General features: G+C 42.5%; 2 protein-coding genes across 10 annotated transcripts in view; one reads left to right on the forward strand and one right to left on the reverse strand.

Moving 5' to 3' along the window:
* MYCL (MYCL proto-oncogene, bHLH transcription factor) overlaps positions 1 to 908 on the reverse strand; it is an 83784-nt gene extending 82876 nt beyond the window's left edge. The window contains exon 1 of the mRNA XM_074334475.1: positions 714 to 908. Within this exon, the coding sequence (XP_074190576.1) occupies positions 714 to 764 (51 nt within the window). The 5' untranslated portion in view covers positions 765 to 908. The remainder of the gene's footprint in view (positions 1 to 713) is intronic.
* CAP1 (cyclase associated actin cytoskeleton regulatory protein 1) lies at positions 856 to 24630 on the forward strand. Of its 9 annotated transcripts, none has more exons than XM_074334469.1 (13): positions 856 to 901; positions 12743 to 12864; positions 13485 to 13588; positions 15357 to 15434; positions 17182 to 17325; positions 17427 to 17512; positions 18845 to 18950; positions 20170 to 20347; positions 21715 to 21899; positions 22078 to 22201; positions 22339 to 22421; positions 22752 to 22895; positions 23480 to 24630. In XM_074334469.1, the coding sequence occupies exons 2-13, from the start codon at positions 12753 to 12755 to the stop codon at positions 23561 to 23563; spliced, it is 1428 nt and encodes a 475-aa protein (XP_074190570.1). In that variant the 5' UTR covers positions 856 to 901; positions 12743 to 12752; the 3' UTR covers positions 23564 to 24630. The 9 variants fall into 9 exon arrangements, with proteins under 9 accessions (XP_074190570.1, XP_019592685.2, XP_074190571.1 ...); XM_019737126.2 differs by lacking the exon at positions 856 to 901 and adding an exon at positions 952 to 1090 and having other exon boundaries at positions 12740 to 12864; XM_074334470.1 differs by lacking the exon at positions 856 to 901 and adding an exon at positions 952 to 1090 and having other exon boundaries at positions 12740 to 12864; positions 13488 to 13588.
* The last annotated feature ends 22 nt before the right edge of the window (positions 24631 to 24652 follow it).

A 24652-nucleotide genomic window follows, 5' to 3' on the forward strand; every position in this document is an offset into this window, starting at 1 on the left:
TGGAAATAAATCTTTGTGGGAGGATAATCACTGGTTGGAAAGTGTAAGCTTTGAGGGAACAAAACTCTGATGTCCAGGTGTGGAGCCCCGAAGCAAAGTATCCCCCGCGGTCTGCAGCTACCGTGTGGTACCTCCTTTGAACTGAGTAGCAGCCGGCTGGGCACACCCAGCCCGGGGCGTTGCTGCCACAGAAGCTAGGTTTTAGCGGAGTTGAGCAGGATCTTCTCTAATTCCTCCTCATTCTCAAAGACCACACCCTGGGCGCCCAGAGGAAGGACTCCAAAACCGAGGGGCGGAGGCTTTCGCGCGGCCCCAGACCTGACCATCTATGGTCACACAGTGCACAGAACAAACAGGAAATAGGGCGAACTTCCACCTTCCCAGCCGCGTGCAGAACGAGCAGGGCGGCGGCGGCGGGGAGGCCCAGAAACGCGGGACTGGGCCCACGCGCCCTCACCGACCCCCCTCCCCACACCCAGAATACTGGTCCAGCCAACGGCCTTCCCAAGTCACAAACAGAGAAACCGAGGTACGCTCCCCCAGAGAGGGGCGGAGCTTAGCCTCCATCCCCACAGATAGTTGACTGCCGCAGGGAACTCGCGCCCTTAGTAGAACCTGCCAGTCGGCCCTTCCAATATCCCCTTCCGGACTGCTGTGAAAAAGGACGGGCCTTTGCCATTGACACAAAACTGATAGGAGAGTTAGCCACTCACCTGTCCTCTTTCTCCGGAGGTGGAGCTTAGCCAGTAATTTCGTCTCTTCATTGGCCCCAGCGATTCCGGCTCCTACAGTTGACAGTGGGCGTGGCTAACCTTGAGCACGCCTCCAGGGTCGCTCCTGACCAGGGGGCGGGGCTCTTTCCCAGGTGTCCTCCGTGCTCGCGCGGAGTCTCTCCGGCCTGGTGAGTAGGAGGCGGAGTCGCGAGCGGGGCGGGCGGACTTTCTCCCGGGCCCTCCCCTAGCCTGGCGCTTCAGCCGGCCGTTCATTTCCGGTGGGGGGGCCGCGCCCAGTGAGGGCCCGGAAGTGGGTCGCGCGAAGATTGCTGGGCGGTTCTTGCCGGAAGTGGAGAGCGGCTGTTCGCAGTCCCGAGGTGAGGCAGAACTCTGAGGTGAGGCTGTACGGCGGGATGGGGACTGGGGTCCCCTCCTCAGCCCTCTGGCCCCTAGCGTTGTTAATGGCCTTTCTGGCCTATGCGCGTGTGGTGAACCCTGCTGAGGGGGCTGGGGCCGAGGCCCTCAGGCCGACCTGGGATCCTGGGCGCGGTCTCTTGAGGTGGGGCGGGGGTGACCAACTGAGCCTGGCTCTCCTGGGGGAGGCCCCTCCACTGGATTTCTCAGTCCTGGTATCAGCCTCAGCGGAGGGATGATTCTTAAGGTGCCCTGACTGAAAGGAACCTCCGAGACTTTAGTCTTCCCTATCCCCATCTCGCCCCCATTGCACGGATTGATCTCCGTAGAGAAGAGACTGGTCTAAGATAGAGCGAGTGAATCATGAAGAATCGGAATCATGATTTCAGTTCCTTAGATTATCAGCCCCAGATCCTTCCCACATTCGTTTCCCGGGAACCACTCTACCTTGGAGCGGTCTTCCGGTTGGTGTCCTCTCTTGAGCATCTACAAGTTAAAGGCCACTCGCTGCTTAGAACTTTATTTTTTTTAAATAATGCAGCCTGTTTGGAATGCCGGGGGTAGGGGAGAGACTTTAAAAAGAGAAGGGCAGGTCGTTATATTTGCATTCCGATAGCTTCCCCTTCCTCCTAGTCTATCGCTCTTACTCTGAAAAGCCAAGTTAACTTTATTGAATGTTTGGCATATTTCTGCACCTGAAATCAGATGGCTCAGGTTTGGTCTGGCTCCACTGCTGAGTATTTGTAACATAGATGCCATGTGTAACATCTTTGAGCCTTATTTTGCTCATCTTTTAAGTGCAAATCTACTCACTGCACAGGATAAAATTCAGTATACATTTGTGTTTATTCTGTCTCAGGCACTCTGCCACATCCAGGGAAAGCAGTTTTGAAACAAAACCAGCTAAACCCTGCCCTCATGGAGCTAACAGTGTTTGCAAGGACGTTTAAGAAGTCCTCATAAATGGGAGTGTTAGGAGAGAACACAGGGTGCTATGGAAGTGTGTAGCAAGGGGCTCAGGAAAATCCCTTCTGCAGAAGCAAGTTTAAGATAAATTTTGAAGGATGAATAGAGAGAGGATGACATTTTAAGGCAGAGGTGGTTAATATCAGAACTGTGTTAGTTGACGTTCTTTGTAGGGATCCCTGTTCAAGTGAAAAACAGGGCAGCTCAGCACATTTATCATCCACCAATTATTTCTTAAACCCTTAATATGTGTAAGGCACATTAAATGAGGCACTTGGCCCTGGTGGCTGAGAATGCAGTTCTCATGGAGTGGAGGCGGGAGTGGACAAGTAAAGCAGCGATGGCTTACAGTGTCACAGTGCCCTGTGAGCACAGTGAGGGCTATGAGACAACAGGCGGAATACCTGCATCAGGTTTTCAGGCTTTGAGGAGGAAATCGGAGGCTAAATCTTGCAGGATCTATTTAGCCATATGGTGAATCTGGAAAAGGGATTTCCGAGCAAAGACAGTGCAAGGACATGGAGAGCTGGACTTGTGAAAGACCCTGACTAGTTCAGTGTGGCTGGAATTCTAGTAATGCTTGGAGAAGTGGAGGAAATGGGAAGTGTTGGGGGTCAAATATGGAGGACCCTATAAACCATGCGAAGGACTTTGGATTTTATCCTGAAAGCTATGGGGAGGCTTTAAAGGGTTTTGTGTAGGAAAAACGATGTAGTCAGATGTGTTTTAGAAAGTTCGGTCTGTCAAGTGGGAAGGGACAGGTGAGGAAATAGAACGGTGTTGGGAAGCTGTTGCCATATTGATGGCTTGAACTGAGACAGACAGTGGGAAAGAGGAGGAATCAGATTTGAGCAATATTAAAAAGATGGAATCCATTGAAGAGGAGGCTCATTGTTTATGGGGAGGAAGAAAAAGTAGTCTAGGATGATTGCCTGGTTTTCTGGCTCAAGGAACTTGGGTGGTACCATTCACCAAGATACATACTGTGAGAGGGAGGGGGGAGTTGGAGGGAGGTGGCTCGGAAAGAAAATGAATTTTGGACATACTTAGTTCAAGGTGTTTGCAGCACATCTAGGCAAAGATGTCTAATGTATCCCAACTAGTGGAAACAGCAAGAGCAAAGATGTGGATGCCCTAGAGTGCTTATGTTGTTTAATGAAGTACCAGAGCCTGGAGTTTGTGGCAGAAGATAAAACCAGAAAAAAGGTAGACGGCTGCCAGGTTGTGAAGGGCTTTTGATGCCTTGTTTGAGTGCATTTGGTTATTACTCTGTGGTTAGCAGTTTACTTATTGTTTGAGTTGCTGCATTCCAACATAAATAAACTTCTGTAAATATTTCCTGCCTTTTTCTTTCCCCGAAATACATTACCAATTAGATGGACATAATTAACGTCTCAGAAGAGTTTAAATAAAATGGCAGCAGTGAAAAGTACTTTGTGAAATACAACCTGTCATGCAAATGGAAAATGATGGTATTGTTAAGATTCAGAGTGAGTGTATTTTTGCTTTGAGGGATGTTAGTTGTTTAGTTTGTAAAATTTTTTGTTTGCAATCTGAGCGGTGATCTTTTCCTCACCCCTTTTCTTGGTTATACATACATTTGTTTAGTTGCAATTATTTTTGTAACCAGGGACTAAGTCTTTAAAAAGTGACTTCCTCCTTTCAGTTTTCTGTGAAGCATTGGGACTCAAAGATTCATTTTACTTAAGTGAGCAAATGCAAAGTGTCATTGGAAGTTGAACCCTCTGGTTTGAAATTTAATCCTGAGATTTGAAATCTGAGGATCCTCAAGCCAAATCTTACCCAGTCTTAGTGATTATTCCTTTGAATTATCATTAGTTTCTTTATTTTCTGCTAACCTGACTTTCATGCCTATACTTCAACTGTGTACCACAACTAATCTTATCTTTTACAAAGAACTATTTTCATCTCATTACTCCTTTACTGGCTTCATATTCCCAAATAATCAAGGCTAAACTCCATTGTGCAATTTAAAAAATTCTCCGCAATCAGACCCTTATCTTAATTAGTTTTCAGTGGATGGTACAGATTGATGTTGTAATTTAGAAAGTCCTAAACTGCTACATTAGCATTTTATTTGTATCTCTTGTGCTTCCCTTTTGCACCTTATTACATTAGAACAGGGTTTCTCAACCTTGGCACAGTTGACATTGTGAGCCGGATAATTTTTTGTTGTGGGGTTGTCCTGTGCAGTGTAGGATTTTAGCAGTATCCCTGGCCTCTACCCATTAGATGCCAGTAGCACTCCCTCAATTGTGACAACCAAAAATGTCTCTAGACATTGCCAGATGTTCCTTGGAGGACAGAATTGTCCCTGATTGAGAACCACTGCATCAGATAATATAGCTATGATTGTGCAGCAATGTCTTATCTCTCCCAACTAAATTCTCTGAGGGCAGGGTCCATGGCCATGCTTAGCAGTGTATGGCACATGAGAAGCACTGGGTACCCTGCATTGCGTTTTCTTGATACAAGAAGAAATGCTTATTCAAGGAATTCCTGGGTGTTCCTTGAAAGACTTGCCTTTTTTTTTCTTTCTTTTTTGTTTTTGTTTTTCTCCTCAGGGGATGTGATCTTAGAGAAATACTACTGGTTAGGCACTCACTAGACGAAAGCTTTGTGTTGACAGTGCAACTCAGCAGGTTTCTATGTCCCCGACACTGGGGCTCTATAAATTCCTGTTTTGTTCCTGTTGCCTGCATTTAGGCAGCTTGATTTAGTGGACAGGAATTATCATTTATTTTAAATTGCATATAGTTTATGATATTGGTATTCAACGTTTATTTTGATTGGTTAAATTATTATAGTTTTATCATCTTTAAATTAATGCAGCTATAGCATCCACCATGGAACTATTTCTTCTTGATATACCATCATGTAAACCCCATAAAATAATCTTAACTCTAAAAATATTCCTCAGCTACAATGCAGCTTTATTTGCCTTGTATTACCAAACCTTGTCGTGTGAAACTTTTCCATCCAGCTGGAAAATAGTTATAGTTGAAATGTTTCATGGAAGGAATGAGCTTGCTTTTTTTTGTTTGTTTGTTTCTGTGTTTTTTGGTTTCTTCCTCCAGAAGTCACAAAAATTCCTATACTTAAGTTAATTATAGACTTAACAGTCAGAGATCTTTTTATACATCTAGTTGTAGCTGAATCATGGCTAGGGACAAATGGCATCCTTGAATCTATCTTTCTGCATGAGAATGGGAAATGTTCTGTTTAAAGCGACTGCCCAGCTGAAATCAGCCAATGCAGTTTTTCCTTATATAGTGTCAAAGATGCCTGCTGAATGCTCTGATGGAGTTAGTCTTCATAATATTCCTTGAATGTAAGAGAGAGGAGAACCCATGGGCACACAAAGTTATCTGTTTGCCCCAGACCATTGAAACAGCTAGTTCCCAAGTCTGACTGCAACTCGTACACCATTACTACCTTTACTCACTCCTGGAGTTTCAGATAGAGGACCGTGTTTAAGGAGGGAACAGGAGCCTAGTGCTGATACTGACTTGGATTCTTTCCCTCCCTGGAAGATAGTCTTTTCTTTCTCTTTTAATCTAAACCTCAGGTGGCAGTGACTCAGGCACTAAATGTCATTGGTTTCATCAGCGAAACCAAATGCTGGAGGAAGAACAGTGGCTCCTGATTTGGGTTAGATTTAGATGGCATCTTTACTGGGGCAAAGTGGTATCTGTTCTTTGGTTTCTGGGTTAAAACAGCCAATTTGTAAGTATCTCCTATTATCACGTCTAGGTTTTGCTTTGTGACATGTTAGAGCCTAGTGATGAGAATTTCTATGTTGTTAGGAGTAGAACTAATGCCTTATAGCTCAGTGGTAGCTTAAGAGATATATCCTAGTGGAGCTGTTTTGTTTTGTTTTCGTTATAAAGAAATTATATAACTTTGGTAAAGAAAATTTGGGAAATAGAGGGGGAAATTGTCCAAAATCCCATCACTCTGTGTGATAAGTACTTTAAATTTTGTGTTTTCTTCAAGTCTTTTTCTGCAGTGCCTTTAGCTATTCCCCTATAATCAGAAGTCTAACCTAACATTGCAGTGAACACCTTCCCACATATCACTTTTCCCGCATTGGGATTACTTTCTTCGGATAACATCTCAGGAAGAGAATTGCAAAGTCAAGGCCAAGAGAAACATTTTGAAGCAGATCAGTTGAGTTACCGTAGTATACAGGCTGACTTGTATACTTGATTTCTTTTCCATTTTATTTAAGGGTATTACTTAGAGGAACAACTACCAAACAAAGTAGAAAACATTTTAAGCGTAGCAACTTCCTTCCTACTCAAGTAGGAATTCGTACCACTGTCTTAATTACCTGGTGCGATGGGACAAGAACTGCAGGAGTAACCGGGTTCCATTTACTTCCGAACCACTTCCTTGAATGGGCAGAAGGAATTGGGTTGTTTGAGTTGTTAGAATGATGAGAGTATGAAGTACTTTTGACAGGAATCCATTGCCATTTCTGATTTTTCTTTGTTTTAAACTGCAAAAGAAATTGCTGGAGAATCAAGCTCCTAGTTTCATTTTGCTTTGCATGATACCCCTCCCACAGCCTATCCACTCTTGTGACTTGATGACATTTCTTTGCTAGTGCCTTGCAAACATTGATCTCTAGCCTTGATCCTTCCCTAAGCTTTACTTCTAACCACTTACTGGATATTTCCAATTAGAAGCTTCGTCTTCTCTTCACACTCTGCAGATCCAAAACTGACTTCATCTTCTTGCCCTAACTGGAACATTGCAGAACATGTTTCTGCCTATAGTCTCATCATTCTTTTAGGCTACTGGATTTGCAACTCCGGAGTCCCTTCTGAATGCTGTACTCCTCAATAGTCAGCACCACACAGTTAGTACTTGTTCTGTGTTTAATGCACACTTGTTTTGTGTGACCTCTAAGAGCAGAACCAAGATCAGTGGGTGGAAACTGCAGGGAAGCTGATTTTGCCTCCATATAAGGAAGAACTTTGAATACTTTGAGCTGTCTGAATGGAATGGGCTGCCTCCAGAAGCCTCGGGTTCTCCACCCTGAAGGTATTTGAACAGAGGCTACCTTGCTAATTGCGGAGAATGTCGAAAGGTCTGTTCTGGCATCTGATGGTGTTTTTACAAGATAATTTCTACACTCCCTCCTTATCCTGAGAACCAGAGATTCAGTGGAAGGTAGCTTTGTTTCTCCTGCTAGACTCCCTTTGAGCAGAAAAACTATTTCACCGTTCTTTTGTATTTCCACAGCACTTAATTCAGAGGCTGGTCACTTCGTTGCCTAAAATTGATTATTTGTAGGTTGATTCTTTTCATTTGGTTTCTAGATCTGCTTAGACACTAGATGTTATGGATTTTTTTTCCTTTGAAATGTAAAGAATATTTTTTGCAGTAGTCCTCTTATTTTACAGTTAGATGAACAACAGCTTCTACCTAACCTAGACCCTAATAAATTCCCTTTTTTCCCAAATGCCATTCTGTTTATCAGATAGTACTTGTAAAATTTTTGCTTTCATCACATTATTCCTTCACTCAAAACCCCTGGATGGCTTCATATTTATCACAACATCAAATTCAGATACTGTCTGGCTTCCAGTGCAGCTCCATTAACCTAGCCTGTCTTGCTTATCCAGCCTTATTTCCGTGATACTTCATGCTGCAGGCTCTGTGGGCTAACTTACTTGTACTTTCTGTACATAGCCTCTTTGGTCTCTCCTCTTTGCTTCTGATTGCTCTGGGATGTCTTCTCTTTTTCCTTTTACCTTTTTCCACCAACATGCCCCACTTCCTTCCTGAAACCAGATCACCTCCAGTCCTCATTGATTTCTTCTGAACTCTGAGACCACATAGTCATTTATACTATATAATTCAGAACCATACAACATTCTGCAAAGAAAAAGGTTTAGTATAAAGGCTGATACTTTAACTTTCCCTGATCCAAGTGAAGTTAGGTAATCTCTAACAGAATTTTTAAAAATATAGTCTTCAGTTTTTAGTCTGCCTTGGCCTTCCCAATAAGAATGAAAGCTTCTGGAGGACAGGGACCACGTGTCTTCTGTATCTTCTGTAGCTGCCACAATGCTAAGTACTTTCATTTTGTGAGCATCTTCTGTGTGCCAGGTTGTCTAGGTGCTGTGAATTAATGGGGCTGGAGGTCGGGGTGGGAGGGATGGATAAATTTCCATCTTTCTAGAGGCCTATATTTTAGCATACAGTATGCACTGATAACATTTTACATTTGAACTGCATTTTAAGGCTCCCAAAGTGACTACTCATTTATAAAATGTACTCCTTTAATCCTTAACATCTCTGTGTGCTGGGTGAGAATCTACTGAATGACTGCCCTAAAGTTATACACTTAATACATGGCAGGGTTGGGACTCAAACCTTGATCTCCTGAATCCTAATTTTATTTAGATTTGTGTAATTGGGGTTGTCTTTCTCGCTGAAGCTTTTGTGATGACTGTTTAAATAGTTGGGAATTTGTACATTTATTTAGGGAGGCTTACATACAGATCTTGGCTATTGTCAATCAGAAATGGCAAGAAACAAGATTGGGCAGAGTTTTCTGCTCTGGCAGTTCTGTATTCTTTGGGAAAACCCTTATTTTAAACATTTGCCTTCCAAACGTGTCATCCAGCCTGAATGTGAAAAAGTATTAGCCTCTATGGAGAAAATTGAAAACTGCTAATGTAACTAAAGACACCATAAAGAGAACTTGAATCCACAGTGCTGTGCTCAGCAGACACTGGGCTGGATGCTCTGATGAACCACAGTCACTTGAGTGTTTGAAAGCCCTGGGGCTCAAATGCAGTGGTGGGAAGAGCTTCAGACGAGGATTCAGAAAATGTGTGCTCACGTCCAGGTGCTCTTCCCCACTGGCTGACACTGGGCAACCTTTTTTAACTTCTGTCAGTTTCTTCATTCTAAAGATGGGGATCAATATCTTCATAACATACCTCACAGAAATACTTTAAAGTCTCAGAAGAAGCCACTGCTTGGTGATGTAAAGCACTTGAAATGATAAGAGAGTATTGTTTTTAATTAATGTTATATAACCTAATAAACAAGCTTATTTTCCTTATGGTACTTGGTTTAAAGATCCCTGTGTCAATGTGATTGTGCCCAAGACGGCAGCATTTATTTGAAAGGTGGGAATGTTTGTAAGATCCTATAAATAAGCAAAAAAGAAAAAGAAAGAGGAAAAAAACCAAACTTTTCCCAGATTTGTCAGAGAGAGGAGACAGCTAGTCTTGTGTTGAGTGGAGAGAGGGCGAAGGCCCTTATTTCTTTTTCAGGGACCCTTATCGACCTACTGTATTTATAGCGCCTACTACAGATACAGTACTGGAATTACAAAAAGAAGAGAGAGTCCCTGCCTTAGGGTGGCTAATTGCCTGTTGACTGTTAAATAGGTGATTTTAAACCAGTGTGTTAAATGTGCGGTAGAGGAAAGAGCACAATGTTGTGGGAGCACATACTGGACATGCTTCTTAGGGAGTGACACCTTGGCTGAGACTTAATGGAAAAGAGGAGTTCTGGGAAGGGGGGCAGATTGAGAAAGAAAAGCAGACCAAACTGGAAAGGCTTTCTGGAGAAGGCAGCACCTTAGCTGAGTCTTAAAAGACAGTAGGAGTTCTGAGATGGGACAGATTGGGAAGGGGAAGCAAAGATGATCATAATTACCTTTGCATTTGAGAAGGGTCACTGTGGTAATATGGATAAGGAGGTTCTATTAGTGAAATTAGGGGAGACTAGCCAGGAGGTTATTGCAGTAATCTAGGCAAAGTCATAAAGACCTAATTTTTGTCAGTGAGGATGAAGGCAAGGGGCAGCTATTCAAGAGCTATATAAGATAGAGCCTATGGATTTTGATGACTGATTAGATTTGGGGGGAGTAAGGAAGAAGATAATTGAGTTAACATATATGGAATCCTTCATAGTTTTTCAGGACTGAGCCATATACTTCTACATGTATTTCCTCTTGATTCTCGTGCAGCCCTTTGGATTTTGTACTGTTGTCCCCATTACACAGATAAGGAAGCTGAGGCCCAGAACATTTGGTAACATTTATAGTTACAGAGCCAGTGAGTGCTGTTATTAAAACCCCCAATCTGTGTGACTTCTCTAAATACCATGATCTTAACCACTATACTTCACTGCTTAACCATTTCTAGGTTACTGGCTTGGTCAATCTGGTGATTGATGATAGTGCTGGATTACTGAGACAGGTGGGGATGGAGGGTGGGAAAATGATGAGTTCTGTATTGGACATTTCAATTTGAGATGCTTTTGAGACGTCCAGGTAGAGATGTCTAAGTGGAAGCTGGATCTAAAATTCTGAATCCCAGAAGAATGCCCTGAGTTGGATCTACTGCTCCGGGAGTTGTTAGTCTATAGGTGATTGTGGTGGTATCACTTGGCAAGCAGATTGGATGGTACTGCGATGATGGTAGAAAGGAAGGTTTGGGAGTGGACACGATCACCTAAAGAATGTGAATATGTGTGTGTCGACAATAAGACAAGGTGTCTTTTGGTGCCTTCAGTTCTGGGCATCCTTTCCCATAGCATCTCACATTTCATCCCACCCCCACCAAAAACAAAAAAGCTAGGAACTGTTCTATATTCCATTAGTGGTAGAATGAGACTAGCTATAAATGATAGCTGTATTGTCTCTGTTTGCTTAAGTTAGACAGCAGAACTATAGCTTGCTTAGCAATGAAAGCTTTCAAGTACAAGTGAAATAGGGAAAAGGAACCAAAATCCCATGAAGCTTTGTTAAGCTTTTAATATTGGTAAGTGTTCACCAACCCTAGCAGTCTTTAGAGACACCTGTACTGTGTTTTCACGTTAACACTTGTCTCAACCCATAGCAGTCATTGTGTATGAAGGGACATGTTTTATAACAGAACGGGCGGTGTCTATTAATGGAAGATAGCTTGGGAGTTTATTGCATTCACTCACTGTCTTTTCCCCTGGGATTTATCAAGTGTGATGACTTATATGTAAGTTTGTCCCTAGTTAGTACCCAGAATGGGCAGCAATTTGGGGACTCAGGTGATGGTGGCATAACATAAGCGAGAATAGTATATTGGCTGCTTCTAGTCTGCTCCATTTGTGAGCAGAGCAGAGACGTAGAGGCTGCTGCCATGTCTCCAGGACACGGAATGGAAAGGTTTATTTGGTTCGCATTCTCATTTTTTTTCTTTGATTCTCTTTTAAACAACATTCTCTGGCAAGTCACCAGGCCCAGAAAGACCAGAGCCCATACACAGAAAAGAATGGATAGGGATACTTTATCTTGTGTGCTGCTTATCTCTTCCACAGGGAGAACAATGTGTTGAGTTGAGATATTCTGGCACGTCGTCATCTTTGGGGGAATTGTAATTACTATGGTCATTTTAGGCAGCTTCAAGGGAATTGAGTTCATTTGGTTTCAGTTACCTGAACTAATTAATGCTTTGAAATGGAATCTCTCCAAGTCAAGGGTTGGTTGAAATTTCACTGATTTTTATGAGCTCACTTGTGGTCTCAAGCATTTTATGTAGATGTATATTGATAACAGTTAACACTTATTTATGGGCAGCTTTCAGAACACTTGTCCCTTTGGAGTTTTGGTTTGCTATACTTCAGGTTCATTAACTTTATGTAATATAATATAATACGAAATTTTTAAATTACAGTTGACATTCAATTTCATAAATATTTATTGAACCTCTTCTAAATGTCAGAGAGTGCTCTAGATGATAGAGCATAATAGGGAACAAGCCAGAGAAAGGTCCATTCTCTGGTGGAGCTTACGTTCTTTAGGATATTAGACACTGAGTGAGATAAATTAGTACTTGGGAAAGATCTGGAAGAAGCTCTTCTGGATGTGTCCACTCTTCCCTACTGCATATCCAGACCCTTCCTACCATCCTCATTTGAAGCCTGGCTCAAATGGCAGTTTCTCGTGCTGTCCTTATCTGATCCTTCCAGCTGGCATGTTCTCCCGCTCTGAAATCCTGTGTTACTCTATCTGCAGTATTTTTTTTCTATTTGTTTTATAGTTGTAGATGTTGAGTCTCCTATAGTAGACTGTAAGTTATTGAGGGCCTGATAAATATTCTATTTATCTTGGTTTTGGGCATTCATATGCAGGATATTACAGGAAAAAACACTGAACTTAGAGCCAGACTTGACTTTGAGTACTGGCTTCCCTATTACCTAATTATGTGACTGTAGTTAAATCATTTAACTTCACTGACGTTAAGTTTCCTATCTCTAAGAGTGTAATAATTATCTTTCCATCCCTGAATAGTTGTTGGAAGGCACAATCTAAGACAATGTATGTTACTACACTTCATAAATTCTAAATTATGATGTTTCGTGGTATCATAAATATTCAGCACGTATTTGAATGAGGAAGCATTTGCTTTCAGTGAACACCTTTTCCTGGGTAGTTCTCTTGCTTAATGAGGTCTCTATGATTTTGCAAATATGCTAGAGTGTTTTCCATCTTATTTTATTATTAAATGATTCTGTTCCTCAGAGTTGGCATCCTCTTCACCCTCTAGAGTATTCTGTCTTTTCTCCTTAGGTACCATGTAATATTAAAATAACAAATGACATTTGATCTGTTTCAGCAGGTGGTACATTATGGCTGACATGCAAAATCTGGTAGAAAGATTGGAGAGGGCAGTGGGCCGCCTGGAGGCAGTATCCCATGCCTCTGACATGCACTGTGGGTATGGAGACAGTGCTACGAAAGGTAAGCAGTATATGCAGCCCAGCAGAATACTTTGAATGAAGACTCAGTGTCTCGGCCTAGAATTTTTTCTCTCACAATGTATTCTCTCCTTTGAAGCTAACTTCCAAAAAATGCTTAATCTAGAAAGTTCATCGCCTGTAAATTGAATTGCTCTGAACAGATAAGGGAGGAAGTGACTTGTGCAGGGAGGCCTGTGGTTAAGTTATTTTAACACAAGAACTTCCTGCTTGTGTGCTGTTTCCTGTTCTTTCTTTACCAAAATGACTCCAGTGTAAGTCAAATGACAAGTGATATTAAAATTTCCTCTAAATGATTGGCAAATTGGCCATTTTGCATATGCACCAATTGAATCATAGAATGTTAGAGCTAAAAGGAACCTTGGGGGATCATTCTGTTTATTTTCATTTTATAAAGAAAATTAAGCTCAGAGGGAAAGGGACTTAAGTCAGGGTCATACAACCAGTTAGCGGTGGCAGTAGAACTAGAACCTAGGTTTCCTAGCTCATGTTCCAGTATTCTGTTTACTGTATAGCCGTCCCTTTCCACTTTCATATACAAGTGCCTTTTAACAAATCACTTTCTGATGCGTGACTGGTTCTTTGTGATGTATCTGTCTTCAGCAGGAGCAGTTCCCTATGTGCAAGCATTTGACTCACTGCTTGCTGGTCCTGTGGCGGAGTACTTGAAGATCAGTAAAGAGATTGGAGGAGATGTGCAGAAACATGTAAGGATGTTTGGCCCTTTTTCCCCTCTTTTAAGGACTGGTGGCTTTCTTCAACTCCTACTCACCCTTGGGTTAAGAGCTCCTTAAGAGGCTTCTGGCTCCTTTCCCGCCAACTTCTGCCTGGAGTTCAGTCCAGGCACTGGAGCGGTTCCTCAGATTTTTCCAGGTCCCCTGCTTTTATCACATATCCTGTGTGGTCTTTTTTTAACTTGCATAAAATATGACTCGGTTCATCTTTGTAGTGAGGACATGCTACCAGTCTCATCCCAACATGTTATATAACCATGCTTAGGGTGGCTTGTTCAAAAGAGTCATTATTGTGACTTAGCATTTATAAAACTGTACTTCATAGTTATTGGTTATGCTAATATGAGTTATTTTTACACTTAGCCCACAGCAAGAATATGAAGTAGGCAGTGACAGATGCCTCTCCACCCACCTCCCTTCATGTGCTGCTGCCTTTCCACCCACCTTCCTTCATGTGCTGCCACCCACATCGTCACCACTACCCCACACTCATGTATATATTTTGGGCTCTCTCTTTGGGCCCCAAAATCTTCCTGCTGGTCTTCTTATTGATTGTTGAGGAGTAATAACCATGTTTAGGATCTTCCTGTCCCTCCAGCAAGACTGGTTACTTTGAAAGATCTACTTTTAACCTCTTATATACCATTTGTTGGCAGTGGTGTTAGCTCTAGAGCAGGGGTGTCCAAACTGCAGCCCGCGGGCCAACTGCGGCCTGCAATCCACTTTTTATTGGCCCGCAGCAAATTCCAAAAATATATTTAGTTTACTTAAATAAACCAGATGAGGCAATACGTACTTCACCTCGAGTGACTGGCCCAGCTGTTTGTGTATTTTACCGCATATGGCCCTTGGTAAAAAACGTTGAAAAAAGTTTGGACTCCCCTGCTCTAGAGTGTGGAACTGGGACTTCAATAGTTCCATACTGTCTTGGGGCTTGCATTTTTACTTTATATAGTCTGTAACATTTGAAAAAAATTTAAAAACATACCACATTTGTACTTAAAAATGCAAATCCAGAAAAAAATAGATTACTTCATTTGAATTTTTGTATTTTAATAGTTCTTATAGCCTCATGTTTCTTAAACTTTTTTGACCGTGACCCTTAGTAAGAAAATGCATCTTTTTAACAGATAAGTTTCACAAAATGTGTTTTGTATTAGTTGTATTGTACTTTTTAAAAACTTTTTATTTGGAAATAATTTCAAGCTGATGTGCTGCACTCATTATTTATTGCTCTATTTCATTTAGTAAAGTGCTGGTTATTTCATTTAATAAAGTATTGGTGGTTATGGCTCACTACATTGATTTGATTAATTACCTATGAATGGATCATGATCTAACATTTGAGTAATAGCTTTTAGCTAAAGGAGTAAATACCTTGAAAATTTTAGGCCTTTGCCTTTATTCCTGTCTTTATTTTTTTGAGAAAAGAGGTCTTTTTGGTGATGAGGGGGAGGAGCGCACTTCATGTCACACTGCATGTGCAGTTGCTAACTTGACCTCTAAGGCTAGCCCTGATGATCCTAATTTCCTGGATGTGTATCCCTGATACATATCCAGTAGAAACAGTGGGATATGGAATTCTGTTCTCAGTCCCTATAATCTGGAATATCTGAGGAAAGCAACATGAAGTGCCTGGATTCCTACTAGAGTACATGGAAGTAGAGGTTTCAGGTTGTTCTTATCAGGACCTCTCCAGTTGTAATGTGTCATCGATAGCTGATTGTTCTCTTTCCGGCAGGCGGAGATGGTCCACACCGGTCTGAAGTTGGAGCGAGCTCTCTTGGTTACAGCCTCTCAGTGCCAGCAGCCAGGAGGTGTAAGTTCACTACTGGTTGGTTTTGTTTCGGTTTGATGTTCAGGACAAGTTGGGAGGTTTCTGCTAAGCTATGACAACTTGCAAAAATAGACCCACCAAGCTCATGTACGATCACACCAAGTTCCAGGAGTAGAGTCACACTTAGAGTGTCAGTATAGGAACATGCCACTGAGTATTGGGTTCTCCTGGCCTTTCTTCTGTTGTTTCACTTAGGACTGTAGTTACCCATGGGACTTTGCTGCTTCTCTTAGTCATCAGCGTTTTTTTAGCCTCTTGGTTGAGGCTAAATTCATCACATTATCCCATAAGCCCTTTGGGTCACAGAGAGTGTGGTTCTTTTGCTTCACCGTGAGTGAGCTTTAATAATGCTACTGTGGAGATCCGAAAACTTCTCAAGTACTGCTTCTTCCCTCATCCTTCAGTGGGTGGGGGAATCTCCCTTTATCTCTACCTCTACCTCAGATTTTATGCTGCCAAGGTGTGAAATGAATTGGAGAGAATTTAGATTTTTCTCAGAGCCAAAGATTTTAGCTTTGTTTCTTCTTTTTGCTTTTTGCTTTGCTAGACAGAGGGGCAATCAAACAAGTCTTCCTGCTAATGCTATATTAAAATCCTTGGACCCTCGGCATGCCTAAATAATGTAAAAGTAGCATAAGGTGATGTTAAAGATATTAGACTCCAACTCTTAATCTGTCTTAAATGGTTAAAGCATTTTGTCTAAACCTTTTCTCCAAAACAAATCAGGTAGCTGAGACACTATTCATTTCCTTTGCTTTAGACTAGGGATTGGTAGATGATAGCCCCCAGACCAAATGTGGCCTGCCACCTGTTTTGTAAATGAGGTGGGTTTTTTTTAATACAGCCATTCCATTCTTTTAAGCGTTGTCTCTTGCTGCTTTATACACTACAATGGCAGAGTGAGAAATTGCAACAGAGACTGTATGGCTTGCAAAGCCTGAAATATTTACTGTCTGGCTCTTTATAGAAAGTTTGCCAATCTCTGCTTTAGACTGTTTTCATGCTAAGAGCTGAGAATCGAGATGTTCAGGAAACTGAGCTTTGGAGGAAGGGTGGAAACACAGAAACATAAGATTCATCCATTTTGCTACATTGTCTGCTCAGATTTCAAACCCCCTAATTGCATTTGATTCAACAGATCTCTACTCAGCAGCTGCTGTATGGCTAGCAATGTGGTGAGGGCTATAAGGATTATAAAAGAGGGCTAAGACAAAGCCCTTGTCTTTGAAGAATTAATGAGAAAAACATTCTCATGGGTCCATTAATAGTTTGTGCCGGTGTGCCAAAATTGGTTATGCTGACAATAAATGCTGGAGGAGGCCTGTGTGACTGCAGTTGGAGGGCTGTTCCTCATGAAGCATGAGGAGTGTTTGGGTAGATGGAAAAAGAAGAGACAATCATGAGTAAAGGCCCAGAAATGAACTGATATCTTCTATGAGTGGGACAGAAAAGAGACAAGTGGCTGAAGTGGTAGAATTTTCTGGTATAGCTAGAGTGTGGGTCCTGATCATGAAGAACCACAAAATCCAGCCTGAGGGGTTGGAGCTCTGAGGAGAGAGAAATGATGAGCAGTATTTTAGCTCATGAATCTGCAGGACGGATACAAAGTTTATTTGGATACTCATGGTAGTCCATAAAGAATTCTTGCCTTCAGGATCAGAGCTGACCAACATACAAAGTGTTTTGTAGAAAGACTCTGACTTGAATCTTTTCTTGCATCTTTTCCCAGAATAAGCTTTCTGATTTGTTAGCACCCATCTCAGAGCAGATCCAAGAAGTGGTAACCTTTCGGGAGAAGAACCGTGGCAGCAAGTTGTTCAATCACCTGTCAGCTGTCAGTGAAAGTATCCAGGCCCTGGGTTGGGTGGCTATGGTAAGCAGCGCAACTTCCATGGGAGGGAAGGGATAGGATGAAAAGGGTAAGGAGAGAGGGCTGGAGAGGCTCTGAGACACTGACACCTTCTCTTTCTCTAGGCTCCCAAGCCTGGTCCTTATGTGAAAGAAATGAATGATGCTGCCATGTTTTATACAAACCGAGTCCTCAAGGAGTACAAAGATGTGTAAGTCCAGCCGTTCCTTAAGGGGTAGAGTACAAACCCAGCTGCATACTTGCTGGAGTACCACTTTGGGGTTAAGGCTACCCTTGGCTGCTGTGTTGGTTCTGCTATCTTAGGGCTGCCTGTGGAAAGTTGGAGAGAGATTGGCCCATACAAGCTGCATTTGTAAGCAGGAAGTGTGTCTGCTTCCATTTCTGCTTTTTTTCCAGGGTTTGTAGAGGCCCTTTTAGTCTTCTGATGTTTAACCTTCCAAGTTCAGGAGGTTTTCCTGGAGGTTAAAATGGACTAATGCCTTTTAGTTTCCCTGTTTAGACAAGATTTTGTTCCTTTGTTGAGAATTTCGAAGTGGCCGAGTGGCAAAAGATTCAGTAAGATTTACTGGGAAATTACCTTGGCTATTGATGTAGTCGGTAAAGTGAGAGGAAAGCTGCCTGGCCAACTTAGGTATTAAGTGAGGAATTCATTATATGTCTAACCACCTATGTCCACCAGTCCTAACTGACTTTTCCATTGCTGGATTTGAGCTGGAGTGACTGTAGGTAGGTAGCTATTACTTAGCTGCAAAGCTACCCAAACTTCCTTTCTTCTGTTCGTTATCAGTCAGCATTTGTTGAGGAACTACTCTGTGACTGAGTAAGCGTTCATGTGTGTGAAGTATGTCCCAGAATACCAAGCCCCTCCTGATCATTCCAGCAACCTGGAATTAGCATCACAATGTTTTCATTATACCTCACCATTATATCCCCATCACTTTGTAGTTGAGGAAATTAGGTCTTGTGCTAAATAACCATAAAGTCTTCCAGCTAATGTATAAGAAAGGAGACTGCAACCACACTGCAGTGCTGTTTCTATCACTTAATGTTGAGTATTTCTTCCTAAAGGGAAGTTTTTTACTTCTTATTTTTTTGGTGCGGGTCATATTTTGACACAAGGTACTCTGTGCTCTGCGGCAGTTGAGTTTCTTGGAGTCCTAGAGTTCCACAGTGATGCTCAAGAGATCTCTGCTATGGCTTCATGCACAGAATGTCTGCTTTTATCAGTTTTATGTATTAAGTTCTGCCTAAGGTCTACTATGGAAAAAGTTTAAGGAATGCTGCTATAAGAGAAAGTGATATAATCTGGAATCCCTGTCCTAATGGACTTGAGTCTAATTAGGGTAATGGAGTACGTTTTTAAAAAGAAGAAAAGCTCAGTGGTAATAGAAAAGCTGGCATTGAGCAGAGCCTAAGAAACACCACAGGCAGGAGGATGTGAGCATACAGGTAGAAAGTGTTTTGGAATCACTATTGGAATGCACCGGGCTGCCTGTGATGAGTTCCTCTTTAATTCTACCAGGGATAAGAAGCATGTGGACTGGGTCAAAGCCTACTTGAGTATATGGACAGAGCTGCAGGCTTACATTAAGGAGTTCCATACCACCGGACTGACCTGGAGCAAAACGGTCAGTGAATCCTGCCTCCTTTCTTTTATTCCTCCAGGATGGGGTCCACAGGTTTCTTAGACTTTGGCACTACCAAGGTCCAAGAAGGAATGCTAGTCTTTTTCAATGGAGAATAGAAAGAAAAAGGGGAGAAGGAAAGGGAAAAAAGAAAGAGTAAAGAAAGTGAGGGTCAGAGAAAGAATATTCATTTCTGTTCTATTTTAGTAAACATGGGTCAGGGACTGATTAGGCTGACGGGAGACAGATGAATGAGGTATATTATCCCAGCCCTCTTGAAGTTTCAAAATACAGATACACAAGCCCAATATAAAACACCTAGCTAAATACTATATTAAAGATAAACACTACGGAGCATGAGAAAGAGGAGTGATTCTCACTGGGAGAGATCGTACTTTGAAGGGATATACTCTGATCTGAGATATTTTGCAAGTGTAAGGCAGTGAGAAGTGGGAGCAATGGGGATACCAGCAAACGGCATAGCTTAAGCAAAGTAAATGCAGATTAAATGTAGAGATTGGTCATCTCTGGATTCAGTATGGAGAAATAGTCAGATTTTTAAGAGAAAAGGCTGGGAAGGAAGATCAGTTGAGAGTTTTAGACTTTATAATAGGTGATAGCTGTCATAGGCATTGGAGCAAGAGAGTAATAACGATCAGATTCGTCCTTAAAAAAGCCTCAGTTTTATAGGTTAGGAATAAGGGCTCATGCTCACCCTCTGGAAATGCTCATGGTGCTAGAGTCTGGTACCAAAGAATTTGTAGAAGATAAAAACCGAGATAAAAGAAAGATTTAGTGAGCTTGAGGGGATTGAAGATTCAACAAGATTGAACAGTCAAGCTTGGATGGTAATGTCTTTCACTGAAATAGAGACAAAGGGGTGATTGTACAGGTCGGGGAGCAGGCAGGAGATGATGAGCTCAGTCTTGGGCTTGTTCAGTCTCAGGTACTGGTGACACACTTAAGACTTTTAGAAGAATGGGTTTAAGCTGGAATTAGGTAGAGGCCAAAGGAGAAATGAGAAGGTTGAAGAGTGGAGCTGAGTTGGATCCTTGGGAAAGGGTGAGAAGGAATAAAGCCAAGTTGGGTGTGAGAAGGAAGCATTGATCACTGCGTCAGGGCTACAGTAGGTCCCCTGTGTGCCCTGCACACACGTAGGACCCAATTGAGAATGGAATAGAGGGGAAGAGAGGGTGACTGTTGTCTGCACTTACTGTTCCAGGGACCTGTGGCAAAAGAACTGAGTGGATTGCCATCTGGACCCTCTGCTGGATCAGGCCCTCCCCCACCACCACCAGGCCCACCTCCTCCCCCAATGCCTACCAGTTCAGGCTCAGATGACTCTGCTTCACGCTCAGCACTGTTTGCACAGATTAACCAGGGGGAGAGCATCACACATGGTAAGTGAGTACTTTGGCAAGAAGAGTTAGTAGTGTAAGTTGTTTGGGCCAGGCCTTAGCAACTAGAGACTGGACAGTCTGGAAACCAGAACCCTGGTTTGTGGCGGGGAGAATTAATTTGGGTGTCACATTCCTTCAAGTTGCCCAAAGGGATAGCAAAGGTGGTTTAAATGGATATTGAAAATGGGTGATTTATAGTTGAGGGAAGCCCCTCTGCCCCATAGGAAAGTGATTTAATATTAAGTGGCATATATGGTGTACCTTATTGTGCCAAGGCATGGTGCCAGCAGTTTTCCCCAGAGCTTTTCCCCTATTACTACATGGTCTCTTTGGGACATCATTGTGTTGGGAATTAACTTCCTCATAGGATATGTGATCATTGTGTGGAAAATTTGCATAAGAGTTACCTAATGTTGGTATAGAGAGAGTAGACACCCTTATACACAGCAGACGGAAGGCTAAATTATACAGCCCTCTTTTAGAAATCTACCTATAAAAGTATCTAAAAGAACAAGTTTTATAGTGTTATTTATAGTAGCTAAAAATGGTGTGACATCTAAATATCCAACGATAAAATAAATGGTTAACTGTAGTATGTCCTCTTGACGAAATACTATGCAGCCATTAAATCCTTTTCTACAATGAACCATGCAGTGTTTAAGAAAAATCTAGTATTTAAACTACAACTGCAAGGAATGGTGGAACTAAAAAGGCCACTCAGTATCGGTTATATAGATTGGGCCATGTTCAAGAGCAAGGAGGGGGTCAGCCTCCTGAGGGGGATTATGGAACCTTTTCCCTAAAAAAAAAAGATATTTTTAGAAACTGTAGGTTAACATGAGAACATTTTTATTAAGTGTTAGCTGGTTAAACCAAATTTAATAGTGTGTATGGTTTTAACCAAATAAAAACAACTATTGCTAGAAAAAATATTGGAGAGTTTCTAATGCTAACACTGATTTGGGTTAGCTGTGGGTGAGGTTTTTTTCTTTTACAAATTTTCTTTACTGTTACATGTTACTTTTTCTTCCTCTGTTGCATTTAAAACTACATACTTATTTTGTGAGTATATATTTGGTATGTGTCCTTCTAGATCTTTTTCTGTGGATTTATATACCCATCCCTGCCCCCACATATGCCATGTTTTATTTTTTTGAATGGAACTATATAAGTTAACCTTAGGGTAGAAGAGAAATTATGAAAGTGCTTCTCCAAAACTGCTTGTGAAAGAACATCTCAGAGGCTCTGGGTTTTGGCTTTGAATTTTTTTTAAGGGTCAGTCTAACTTCTGCTAGCAGAAGTTGGTTATTGCCTCAGCCCAAAGCCCTGGGCTGAGGACGGATACAAGGCAGCTGTTGTTCTCACAGCCCTGAAACATGTTTCCGATGACATGAAGACTCACAAGAACCCTGCCCTGAAGTCTCAGAGCGGTCCGGTGCGAAGTGGCCCCAAACCATTCTCTGCACCTAAACCAGGAGTCAGCCCATCCCCCAAACCTGCCACGAAGAAGGAGCCAGCTGTACTTGAACTAGAGGGCAAGAAGTGGAGAGTGGTGAGTTAATAACGGCAGGACTGGGGGAACAAGGAGTGGGGACGGGGTTGGATGGAGCACAGCCAAATGAATGCGGGGTTCTTGCGTAGATTGCAAGAATGACAGTTTGGGATAGCCTGTTTTGGGGGGTAGTGTGTGCTTAGTGATGAGATTCCTGAAAGGTGTATCTCTTTAACAGGAAAATCAGGAGAATGTTTCCAACCTGATGATAGATGGCACAGAGCTGAAACAGGTGGCTTACATATACAAGTGTGTCAACACGACATTGCAAATCAAGGGTAAAATTAACTCCATTACAGTAGGTGAGTTCTTATTGTCTTGGGCATGCTCTGTTCTAGAACCTAAGAGGGCTGGAACCATACCTACTCTATTCCTAAAGATTCCTAAATATAATACTTTCCTTTCGAGTTACACTGTTGACCTCCCTTTCTTCTCCTAGATAACTGTAAGAAACTCGGGCTGGTATTCGATGACGTGGTGGGCATTGTGGAGATAATCAATAGTAGGGATGTCAAAGTTCAGGTAACTTGATACCTTGGCTCCTTCCTTTGGTCCCTGAGGAATTAATTGAAAGAGACATAGCCGACCCACAGATGTTGCTGTGGTGGGAATCTGATTCTACAAAGTCTGTAAACTGAGCTGCTTTGGATGTGGCAGGAGAGGAGTTGGCTCCTAGAGCGGCTCTTTCCAGCACCCATCCCATCCCATCCTGCCCCTAGTATCCAGTATCTGTTGCGCACCTGTGGCTTGTCATGCAGTTGCTGAATCATGTGAAGCAGTGAAAGCTTTTCCTGCAAATTACTGTTGTTCTCCCCAGTTGCTAAGACTTAGTGTTCTTGGTGTTCTCTGCAGGTAATGGGTAAAGTGCCAACCATTTCCATCAACAAAACAGACGGCTGCCACGTTTACCTGAGTAAGAATTCCCTGGAGTGTGAGATAGTCAGTGCCAAATCTTCTGAGATGAATGTCCTCATTCCTACAGAAGGCGGTGACTTTGTAAGTGTCTTGATCTCTTTAGTAGTATTGACCCCAAAGCAGAAGGGACTGAAGACTTCCTGCATAGACAAAGCTAGTTGATGGGCTTTCTGCACTGAGAGGATCAAATCCAGTGGTGCATGCCTCAAGCACACAGAAGCAGAGGGTGGCTTCCGCCTTTCTTAGGTTGAGCAGATGCTCAGGGTAGTAAAAAGGTACAGGCACTGAGTCACAGCACCCTGTTGAGCTGGTGCCCTGAAGTCATCCACACTCTCATCTACGCCTCATAGGCTTAACAGTATGTCCAGGGTCACACTGGTCAGTGAACAGTAGGGCACAGATTCAAACCGACATCTGTCTGGTGTTGGGGCCGTTCTCATTCCTACGCTGCAGCACTCCTTCGTTGTGTCAGTGGTTGGGGAGGTGGTAGAAGATGGGGTGCTGCCAGTTACATAGTCATGCCTTTTCAGGTGGCTTCAGTTTCTCTCTCACTACTTCCTACCTGCTTTCAAAGTTTAGTAGAAGCAAGCATTGGAAAAGTGTAGAATTTTACCTCAACTTATTTTTTTAGCTCAGATTTACACCTGTTGTTTCTTTATTTTCAGAATGAGTTCCCTGTCCCAGAGCAGTTCAAGACCCTATGGAATGGACAGAAGTTGGTCACCACAGTGACAGAAATAGCTGGATAAGCGAAGTGCCACTGGGTTCTTTGCCCTCTCCCTCACACCATGGGATAAATCTGTATTGAGACGGTTCTTTTCTAGATTTCCTCTACCTTTCTGCTCTTAAACTGCTTCTCTGCTTTGAGAAGCACAGCTACCTGCCTTCACTGAAATATACCTCAGGCTGAGATTTGGGGTGGGATAGCAGGTCAGTTGGTCTTCTGCAGGAAGGCGCAGCTTTTCCATATCAGCTCAACTGCACTGCCAGTCCATTAAGGAACTTCAGGACTGGTGTATTTTAGCTTTCAGCCTTTGACCAACAGTCTTTGGGAAGAATAAAGTGGTCCCTAGGAATTAACAGCTCAGAAAGTTCACACAAGTCACTCTCTTTCTAACAATGAGCATGAAGGTACCAGAAGCTGGTGTGACTCCAGCTGACTCTTCTAACCAGACTAATCTTTCACTGTTGACAAGTGAGGCAAGGGTTGCACTGGACCAAAGGCTGAAGCTAGGCCATCCAGCTAGCATTCTAAGCAAAACTGTTTCCTATAGCATTCCTTTTATTCTGCACTCCATCCTGGCTCTGCCTGAACCTGAGATAGTAGGTTCTCCTGTATCAGCTGCTGTGGCAGTGCCCTGCACCCAGACCAGTTAAAGGCGTCTTGGATCCTTTTTTTTCTCTGGGATCCCTGCCCAGCACCTTCCACAGAGATGACTAAAAAAGAAAAAAATAACACACCATTCCAAGGAATCTGGCATTCCTTCCTCTTTCCATGTTAGGTGCCTGTCATCCATCTGCACTGTTTCCTTTGCCCTGTTATGCTCATCAGCTTTTGGCTTCTGTCCAGGCACCTGAACAAAGGACTAAAATCTCCACTGCAGACTGCTTTTAGGTCTTATGTAAGAATCTTGCACAGCATTGCTAATGTAAATTTCAGTTTTTCCCTCTAGGACAAACACCAAAATATGCAACATTTTTTTGGTGGGAAGAGAGATTGTCCTGTGACTTCTGCCCATTTCCTGAGGCCTGTGGAAATAAACCTTTATGTACTTAAAGTTATACAGAAAATAGAATAAAATTAATACCAAACTTGCTTGGTATTTACCTGTAGTATT

The sequence above is a fragment of the Rhinolophus sinicus genome, linkage group LG06 (genome assembly GCF_036562045.2).
Source record: "Rhinolophus sinicus isolate RSC01 linkage group LG06, ASM3656204v1, whole genome shotgun sequence".
In the NCBI taxonomy this organism is placed as follows: Eukaryota; Metazoa; Chordata; class Mammalia; order Chiroptera; family Rhinolophidae; genus Rhinolophus; species Rhinolophus sinicus.

Bases quoted from the DNA above. Each gene is read 5' to 3' on its own strand.
- CAP1 (XM_074334469.1), top strand. From the start codon at position 12,753: ATGGCTGACATGCAAAATCTGGTAGAAAGATTGGAGAGGGCAGTGGGC. The intron at 17,326-17,426 runs GTAAGCAGCGCA...CTCTTTCTCTAG, and splicing joins CCCTGGGTTGGGTGGCTATG to GCTCCCAAGCCTGGTCCTTA. The intron at 18,951-20,169 runs GTCAGTGAATCC...TTACTGTTCCAG, and splicing joins GACTGACCTGGAGCAAAACG to GGACCTGTGGCAAAAGAACT.